This window comes from Notothenia coriiceps, unplaced genomic scaffold (assembly GCF_000735185.1).
Source record: "Notothenia coriiceps isolate Sejong01 unplaced genomic scaffold, NC01 NC01_scaffold00017851, whole genome shotgun sequence".
Classification (NCBI taxonomy): domain Eukaryota; kingdom Metazoa; phylum Chordata; class Actinopteri; order Perciformes; family Nototheniidae; genus Notothenia; species Notothenia coriiceps.
In genome coordinates this window covers 2,621-13,269 of record NW_011350552.1, presented here as the reverse complement: position 1 = coordinate 13,269, position 10,649 = coordinate 2,621, and the positions used below count along the sequence as shown (strand labels likewise).

The 10,649-nt window shown below is 38.6% G+C and overlaps 1 protein-coding gene across 1 annotated transcript in view; it reads right to left on the bottom strand.

The window, feature by feature from the left end:
* LOC104950585 (aminopeptidase N) overlaps positions 1-10,649 on the bottom strand; it is a 21,949-nt gene that overhangs the window by 10,549 nt on the left and 751 nt on the right. The window contains exons 2-4 of the mRNA XM_010777120.1: positions 3,619-3,773; positions 916-1,029; positions 168-311 (exon numbers count right to left, since the gene is read on the bottom strand). Of these exons, the coding sequence (XP_010775422.1) occupies positions 168-311; positions 916-1,029; positions 3,619-3,773 (413 nt within the window). The remainder of the gene's footprint in view (positions 1-167; positions 312-915; positions 1,030-3,618; positions 3,774-10,649) is intronic.

Here is a 10,649-nt window from a genome sequence, read left to right as displayed (position 1 = left end):
AAAGCCTCTTTACTTTGACTTGAGTAAAGAAGTTTAGTCAGTACTTCTACTTTCACCAGAGTATCTTTAAACACAAGTATCTGTACTTCTACTTGAGTAAAGGATGTGTTAATTTTGCCATCTCTGGTAACAACAGATCCTGTTTACATGGAGTCAGAGGAGCAGACCTTGCTGTAGGAGATGGTGTTGAACATCTCACTGATCTGAGCCGGGGTGTTGACCTCCTCTTCTCTGCGGGACAGAGGGTGAGAGGAGGCGAGAGCGTCCACAGCGAACACTTTTTGGACATCATACAGGACGATGTGATCTTTCTGCAGACAGAGAGAGACAGAGACACTTTATAGATGCTATGAGACTTTTACAGATAGAGATGAGTGAGGGGGCTATTGGTAAGTTTTTGAAATGAACCGTGCGTATAAAAAAACATTATTTAAAAAAAGAGAAGGTGGTAGATTTAGCTGTTAGCAATTTCCATCCGCAGTCCACATAATCAACATATACACAAACAAGCATACATAGTCTCGATTAAACGTCCACAAATAAGGGCCAGATTAAAGCATGAATCAACATATAACAACTATTACATTCCAAGTTCATTCATTTGACGCTTTTAACCAACCATAGAGTTACAACTCATTATTTCTGACATACAAATAATAATAATACATTTCATTTGTAGCACATTTTAAAAACAACGTCATCTCAAGGTGCTTCACAATGCTATGAGGAGAAGAGAGAAGTTATCTAAGGAGCGTATTGAATAAAATATGGTAATCTAAAAAAGGTTAAGGTTAGAATAAAAAAAGGAAAATAAAGGACAGTCAGTAAAAACATGTCTGTGAGCTGTTCATCATGTTCTACATCCTGTCTGTCTTAGTAAATTCTCTCTGTGTTTGGAGGTGTTAAAGATCTCACAATGTTCCAGGTGGGCTCTGCGTAGTCCGCCCCGAGGTATTCAACGTACGACGCGAAGCCCTCGTTCAGCCAGAGGTCGTTCCACCACTGCAGAGTCACAAGGTTGCCAAACCACTGAAGACCGGAAAACATTAAATCAGTTAAGTTTGAGCTGCGCAGGGAGGACCCAAGTGCAGCCAGACGACGGTTTGAACTGAAAACAACCTTTATTCAAGACAAGTTGATTTATACAGCACCTTTCAACACGAGGCAATTCAAAGGGCTTTACGTGAATTAACCTGTTAAGCCCTGAGCCTGTTTTTCAGGTCTCTGGCTCGAAAATGACATTCCCAGAACTAATGACCATATCTTCCCTTCTAAAAGGGTTACATTAATAATATTTTTCTCAAAGCAAGGTTACACCTGTGAGCTGGATGTAGAAGTGTCAGAATCAATATAGATGTTTTTATTTTAAAGTAAATTCAGATTGAACATAGTAAGAAAATGTAAATTGTAGTGTCTGTCCAAAATAAAAACCATTACTTTTAGTGAAACCCACCCTTGATTGATGGGATAGTAGACTAAAAGCTTTAGGAATCCAAACTATAACATATAATAAGTACCCTGTATCAAGATTGATGCAAAACAAGTGAAATTTTGACCTTTTTAGAGAGATCTAGCAAATAAATCCACTTCTGGGGCCATTTGGGTGGATTTGAGCTATCTCTGGATCCCATCGGTCAATTTTGATGATTGACACCTCTTTTGAACTGTAAGAGCCAATAGGGAGGGGGAGTTCCTAAACCCACCTACACGTTACCCATTGAGGAGTGAGAGTGATGCGCACGCAGTTTGCCCAAAACGAAAGCTACGTTGAAACGTCTGAAAACTATTTATTTCCATAAATATGATGATGGATCATCAGTGATCATTTCAAAGGGACACAGAGCGATTGGATTAACCTCCAGCAGCGTTTATATTCGTTTTAATGCCATTGAACACAACTTTTGATCAGAAAACAGCAACGGTTCATATCGTCAGTTCGCTGAGTTTCTTCCCGTTAAGTGGGGATGACACATTAATAGGTTGTTACATGTTAAGAAGCCCTGAGACACAGTTTCGTGAATAGTGTTAAAAAAAAAGGTTTTAAGAGCTTTAAGAAACATATTATCAAAGGGCCTTTAAAAACACTAATTTCAAAGCAAAGATGATAAAACATGAATAACAAAGGTACATGAATTAAAGTTACAGAGCAGTGTGAGAAACACTCATCTGAAATGTTCAGCTCTGACTCTCAATCATTGCTCACTTTTTAGCAGAAATTGTTTTCTATGACCTCACTTTCTTTCTACTTTCTTTTTTAACTTATCCTTTAGTTTTTTCATGTTTCATGCTAAACGAACAAAGTTCTAATCTGCAACCCAACATTCAGAAAATCCAACGGATCCTGGCCGTATCTGTGGAGCATATCAAATGTATTTGCTCCCAGACATGCATGTGGCTTGCTGGTTTTGGACCCCGTCCCCATCTGTAATCTGCATTTTGCATTTTGAAACACACATATCTTTTTCCAAAAAGCATGACCCAAGTTACTCAAAAGAAATAGCTTCATTTTGGGACTTATCAGCCAACGATTGAGCGATCTCGTTTCTAAATACTATTACTATTAATACAATTAAGACAATACAACTTTTGAATCTTTGAACAAATAAACAGCTTTGGAGGTGAGAGGAAAGATATGTTTTTTTGTACTTTTAGATTAACGATCCAGAAAAAATTCCCAAGCTCATATTTCCACATCCCTTCTGATGACAGGCGTTAAACACATTTCTGTGTGCGCTGAATTAATGTTTCCCCAGGTGAGGATCTATCATCGAGGACTTTGGCTCACCGTGTGTTTACACAAGCGGTGATTTACTTTACACCAAATTAATGTATTTTCTATTATGATTTTTTCCCATGATTATAAAAACTGAAAGACATAATATAAGATAAGAATAAGATAAGAAGTACTTTACTGATGCTAATTTGGGAAATGTTTGCGTTGCAGCTGCATCAAAAAACAAGGCATTTTTCAGTAAAAATTCAAAGACTAGAAATAAACATCTCATTAGAAATAAAATAGCATTAAAAAAAGTAGAAAATATACAAGTTGAATTACATATTCACAGTAACGAAAAATATAAAGCAGGATATTATATATACATAAGTATCTGAGGAATGGATTATTAAATATTAGATTGAATATAAATGTAAAATGTACAGTGTGATTTTAAAGGTCTCCTATCATGCTATTTCTAGGCATATATTATAGGTCTCAGATATATACAAATATATAAAAAAAACATGTCTATGAAGTGTTTTGCTCAAAATACCAAACAAATCATGCATTTAAGACATCCCTCATATCCCTCTATTCCAGCCCTGTTACTAAAGTGCTGATTCTGGAGGAGAGCTAATGCCTGCTCAGAATTATAACGCAGATTCAGCTAAATGCTGCCGTGATCAAAGGCCAAATCTGGATCAGCTCCGTTTTGTTATTGCGCCTGTTTTTAGAGATGTGGGAACAGAGGAAAAGAGAGAGTGTTTTGTTTTCTGACACTTTGTGAGTCTCCTGAAACACCGGGCGGGACACATGTTTATGTATAAAAGACATCCAAAAGTGCATTTTGCATGATAGGAGACCTTTAAGAGAACACGATGACAGGGATGTTATTTTCTTACCATGTGAGCGAGTTCATGTGAGATGACGCTGGTGACTGTCTCTTTGTTTCCATTAGAGGACATGAAGGGGTCGAACAGCAGGGCCGTCTCTCTGTAGGTCACCAGACCCCAGTTCTCCATCGCCCCGGCGTTAAAGTCAGGGAGAGCGATCTGATCTGGGGAGGACATCAGAAAATACATCAGAAATACATCAGAAAATACATCAGAAAATACATCAGAAATACATCAGAAAATACATCAGAAAATACATCAGAAATACATCAGAAAATACATCAGAAAATACATCAGAAATACATCAGAAATACATCAGAAAATACATCAGAAATACATCAGAAAATACGCCAAATGTCTTGAATGGGCCATCAAAGCCCTGATGTTCATTGTTCTTTCTGTATGTGGTGGTTTTCCCAACTTTTTGCATATTTTTGTCTCTTTTTTTGCTTGTTTTCTTGTAAGAACTGTCTCACACAACCATTAGCATGTTTATGGACCCATGGTCTTATTAGGCACTTTCACTGAAACCTACCAATCAGAGTAGGGGCGGGTCTTCACAGAATACGTTTGGGCTGAGCGTTTGGGGAACAAAATCAAGCTTTTTAAAAGGCGAGTGGATTTTGGCAGGCAGTGAGTGCGGACCAACGATTGAACGATAAAAAGAATGGCTCTCACCAAGTACNAGAGGACTTTGAAGAGACACTACAAACTGATATACACCTGAACATCAGCAGGAGAGGACTCTTTAAAGTAGAGACACTACATACTGATATACACCTGAACATCAGCAGGAGAGGACTCTTTAAAGTAGAGACACTACATAGTGATATACACATGAACATCAGCAGGAGAGGACATTTTATGCTTTGTAAGTTTGTTTCGTAACGGAAGAAATTTAAATATATTTATAAAACTGACAAGTCAAATCAAGCAATCTGATTGGTCGATAGCGTTTTTGCGGACCTCTTTGATTACAGATTTGAAAACATCGTTGCTTGCTTTAAAAGTAGCACAATTCATTATGTTAAACCTTCAAAAGTATCTAGATATCCCTGCCCTAATGCCAAATGAACTGCACACTGAATATGTGTCGCCGTTTGATATCTATGTCTGGATCGCTGCGTCAAAAAGGAGGGCTTCTGCCCCGTTACTTCTCCGCTGCTTTCTTGTTCCAGTACAGTTTGCTTTTCAGCCCAACCGTATACTGTTTTTCTCAGACGCGGAGGGATACTGACTTGTTGTGAAAAGTAACTTACAATTCTACCCGTGGTATACGCTCAGTATATCACGGCTAAGAACCAATCAGATTGCTTGATTTGACTTGTCCGTTTTATAAATACTGATATGCACCTGAACATCAGCAGGAGAGGACTATTTAAAGTAGAGACACTACATACTGATATACACCTGAACATCAGCAGGAGAGGACTCTTTAAAGTAGAGACACTACATACTGATATACACCTGAACATCAGCAGGAGAGGACTCTTTAAAGTAGAGACACTACATACTGATATACACCTGAACATCAGCAGGAGAGGACTCTTTAAAGAAGAGACACTACATACTGATATACATCTGAACATCAGCAGGAGAGGACTCTTTAAAGAAGAGACACTACATACTGATATACATCTGAAGATAAGCAACATAATTTTCTTACCCCTACCGTGTTTATGTTTTAAAAAAAAAATGTTGGTCAAACTGTACTTTTTGAATATCTTGATTTTGTGAAATATATGTATTATTTAATTTATTTTGCCATTATGGTTTCAAAACATTTTTAAGTGTTATTATTTTTCATTTTCTAACAAATGAATTCCTCTCACTGGTTTTAAAAAATATATGTTTACTGTACTTAGTCTTTTGTATATGTATATATATATATATAGTATTTTATTTAAACATGTTGAGCTTTTAATATCTTTCTCAACTTTGGACCCTGCCTGAGGTCAAACACTCATCACATTGTGAAAACTGAGACATCTTCATAACAACGGGGAAAACGTGATCAGCAAGGGGCTGTTTAAAGTCCACAGCTCACGTTCCTGTGAAGCTGTGATTTAGTGACATTAACATCTCCAGAGTGTGCACTTTGCTACCTGTGTTTGGTTATACCGTACTTAATGGTCCCATGTCGTGGCCATTTCTACTGATCATAATTCCATTGTTGAGGTCTACTAGAATAGATTTATATTATTCAATGTTCCAAACTCACATTGGTTTCTCATACGGCATCTCTGTAAAGTATGTGTATTCACTCTCTGGCCGTTTGGACCAATCCGCGTAGCCCTTACGTCACTTAGCCCCTTACGTCACTTGGTACCCGGAAATCCCCAACGAGGCGTTCTGGGGCAGCACAGACAGGTCTTCTCTGTGTTAGAGTTGTACTCGCTACAGGGTGTACTTTGAGGGTTTGTGAATCTGCAGACCGTTTACATGCAGAGAAACCTTCATAACACACAAGGGGACGGGTGATAACCGGAAAAGCATAACATGGGACCTTTAATAATTATCAGAGGTGGATTAAAGCAAAAGTAGTAACACAGCGTAGAAATAATCTGTTTTGATTTTTGTTTTTATAACCTGTTAAAAAATATTTTAAAAGAGGATATATTCTGCCTTTAGGGTTTTTTCCTCTTTGCTGTAGTGTTTTAGTGCATGTAAATGGTCTGCAGAGGCTAAAATCCCTCTGTCCCAATCCCCAATCAGGGCCTCCAAGGACCTGAGGAAGGCTGCAGTCTCTCTCTCCTTCTCCTCTGGGCTGCATGTGTGACATGTGCAGCATGTGTGGTGTCTGTTTGTGAGACCTTGAGTTTAACGTGTGTTTTGTTCATTGTTAGGACATGTGCTCCAGTGTACCTTTGTACTTTTGACACTTTCTTTAATAAGAAAGTGGCTACGTTGCAAATTGGCTGGTGAGCCCTCTTTACTTTCTTTGACTGATTAAAACCTTGTGGCTTCAGCAATCAGTTTATTCTCCTTTTTTCTCTCTCCCGGTTATTTTATATGTTTTTAATTGCCTCTGAACATACAGTCCAAACAGCTGCGTGTTATATAAATGCTTTTCTCATGTTCCAAATGTCCCTTTTGGCCACGTTCCTCAGAAATATAAGCCAAACTAATGCTTTCCCTTTCGAGAGCGGGATAATCTTGTGAGTGGGAATGTTTATCCCGGCAAAACAATAGCACATATGTTCCTGGAGTAAAAAATAAAAACAAGAGAGTCATGTGACCTCCTCCTTCATGGTGTAGTTTTAACACACTGCAGCCTGCAAGGACCGTGTATTCTTATATAAGAAAATACCTTTTTTATTATCATATGATCAGAAACATGCAAGGACACTTAGTCAGAAGAAAGTACCTGTATTTCCTCACAGTTACATACAAAAATACTTGCGTAAAAAAACGTCTAATTGATGCTGTTTTTCTCTTATATTTATTGGTACTGCATTTTATATTGAGGGTAGTAATCAGGGTACAGTACTTTTATATTTTGATACTCAGATTAGGTTACTGAATGCAGGTTTAAAGTAACCCTCCCTCCCTGTGTACAGTTTACATGCAGCCAGATGTGGTTTGGATCCAGTTCAGCCCACGCTGGGTGTTGACAGCCAAGAAGTCTGCATTGCACAAGTGTTATTTACTGCTTGTGGTCTACTGAAATAGCTGATACAAGATACATGGGCCTTTAGAGAAATCAAAAAGAGGAATGAAAGGGTCACTCAACTGGACGCTTTAATTTAACTTGATATTTTAAATAAACAGCATTTCAGAAATGATTTATTATGAGATTTTATAACATTATCTTATTTGGCTCCTTGCAAGTATTGTGCATTGTACTACTTGGAAAACCTGTGGAAGGATTTTTGTTATCAATTTATTCTAAATACGCATTTTTGTACATCAAATTAGGAGTGGTTAGTTACGTGTTCTACTTTGACTCTATAGAACAAATGTAAACTGGACACATGCTTTCTAAAGAAGTTAAAATAAATAATTGATTAAAAAAATGATATATTTAAATATTATTTTCTTTTCTTCATTCTATCTTTAATATGTATAGAAACATAAAAAGCGTAATACATTTGAATTAAAGGTGGGGTAGGTAGTTCACTTCAGAAACGCTTATTGTTATCTTCCATGGAATGCTCTTAACATCCTGATAGCAATGAATAAATGAAATGCTTTGACAATAAATACATTAAAAATGTAATCTGTGGAAGACAAGGCAAGGCAAGTTTATTTATATAGCACCTTTCAACACAAGGCAATTCAAGGTGCTTTACAAAAATGAAAGACATTCAGACAAAGGCATTTAAAAACATTCATTAAAAAGAAAAGATAATAAAAGAAACATTAAAAGAAAAAATACAAAATAAAAAGTACATGAATAAAAAGTTACAGTGCAGTCTAAGATATGAATAGTTCAATTAAAAGCAGCGACAAAAAGAAAAGTCTTCAGCCTGGATTTAAAAGCAGTCAGAGTTGCAGCGGACCTGCAGGTTTCTGGGAGTTTGTTCCTGATGTTTGGAGCATAATAACTGAACGCTGCTTCTCCATGTTTAGTTCTGACTCTGGGGACAGAAAGCTGACCAGTCCCTGAAGACCTGAGAGATCTGGATGGTTCATCATTTAGCAGGAGGTCAGAAATGTATTTTGGGCCTAAACCATTCAGTGCTTTATAAACAGCAGCAGTATTTTGAAATCTATTCTTTGACACACAGGAAGCCAGTGTAAAGACTTCAGAACAGGAGTGATGTGATCCACTTTCTTAGTGTTATTGAGGACTCGCGTAGCGGCGTTCTGAATCAGCTGCAGCTTTCTAATAGATTTTTTAGTGAGACCTGTGAAGACACCATTGCAGTAGTCCAGTCTACTGAGGATAAAAGCATGGACAAGTTTTTCCAAATCCTGCTGTGACATCAGTCTTTTAATCCTAGATATGTTCTTTAGGTGATAGTAAGCTGATTTAGTAACTGTTTTAATGTGACTGTTGAAACTCAGGTCAGAGTCCATGACTACACCTAGATTTCTGGCTTTATCTGTTGTTTTGAACATTGCAGACTGAAGCTCAGCGCTAACTTTTATATGTTATGCCTTGGTTCCNACAATATGTTAATGAACACATTCCAAACACAGCTCTACTGTACATACACTGAATGGGGAAATGTATAAATGTGTGTCAGGGCTGGGATATTTGTTTTCAGCTTGTGTTTATGTTACAACTCATCATCTCAGAGGGGAGGCTGTCGCTGATAACCTTTGATCCCAAATGCTGCCATCCGTTATAGTAACAGCCAAGGTTTACAACCGAGTGTGTGTGTGTGTGTGTGTGTGTGTGTGTGTGTGTGTGTGGTGTGTGCCCCCTCTCCACCCCACCTGCCCAGTCTCACTAGGTAATTGGGTAAGTGTGTAATAAGGTTGGTCATGGGTATCTGCGACCAGGCTGGGGTAAATGTGACCCAGGCAGCACCACCGCTTGTTGAATATCTGAGAATCTGTTTATGATTTGGGGAGTGCTGTGGGTGGAAGGGAGTGAAGCTGCGGTAGCAATCACATTTAATTTTGGATGGAGCTGCAGGACTGTAATGTGAATCACTCAGAACCCCAATTTTTATTGGTTTCTGTGTAATCACGCGTTGTCAGAGTGCGTTGTATTTAACAACCTCAGCAGTATTTTACATGTTATAGCTTGTTGTCATTGTTTAAAAAACCTAAAAATATTTTATGGGACACAAGGTTTGGTCTCCTATGTATCCCTCTTGACAACCCTAACAATTGTTCGAAGCATTGTAGAGGCCCATTGGCTAGAAATATGATCTTTTCAAGTTTCCGTAGAGAGCAGCCTGTCTTGCCAATGTTCCTCAGGGGACCACTGCTATTATATCTCACTGTCTGTCTTTTGCACACCACACCAGCAGAGTGGTTCACTGAAGCCGTCAATTCAGACAAGATGATGAGCGATCTCCTTTTGCTTGCATCGCATTTTGTGGTCTTTATGACATGTTTTCAACACAGTCTTCCAAGTTTTCTCCAGGGGAACTCTCTGTATCCGTCTGTCACATCCGTCATTACTTGAGATTTAGTGCCAAAGTTCTCTGCCTCTCCTTTTTTCTCGCCCTCTCCTATGATTGGCGTATTAACAAGATTGTGTGGACGCATCATCAAGAGCAGCAAGCGTAGCGTACAGCTTATTATCCCTTATTGCCTCCGCCAGGAACAGGAAATGAACTAAGCGAGGCAAGGGGCCGTTCCAGGGCATGAATCCACCAGGGGGTTTACACTAGAGTGATTACGCAACTTCTTAAACCAACTAACCAAAACACAATTATCCAATTCCCTTAACTACATATTGCATTTGTATAATAGGTTGCAGTCGTTTTTTATTTGTTGAGGTAAGTTTGGAAAGAGGGTCCATTGAGGGGTTTTTAGTTGGTCAGATTTAGTTTATATTTCAGTGAATATGTTACCTTGGTTGTCAGCTGATGCCTCAGATGATTGACAGCCACTGACAGTAAGTAGGTGAAACGTTAAAAAACGCAGCAGAGGCAGCCCGACCTGACACAACTTTACACACAAACATGCTTCATGCTGATGCTCAGTGTGACATGGCTGTCAGTGAGCATTATCGCTTACTACAACCTCTTTTTTCTCTATTTCCTCCATTCTGTGTTTTCTTACTGTAGCACCAAAGTAACCTGCCCCGGCCTTCAAGTCCCTCCATCCAGCATGTTACTTTCTATTAAATGCCGATTCCTTTACACCATTCATTTACTTTATAGCATACACTACCTCTCGTGTCCCTTTCAACTACGGTATTGTTCTCCCCCCTCCTCCTCCTCTGTTTGACCAAGTCTGTAGTTGTTGTCAGACAAGGCGGTCTCTGTCTCACTGCTCTTGTGTGAATGAGTGCATCCGTGTGCACGTCTACTGCAACTGTTGATATCTGCATGCACGATCGTGTGTGCATGTGTGTATATGTGTGTGTGTGTGTGTGTGTGTGTGTGTGTGTGTGTGTGTGTGTGTGTGTGTGG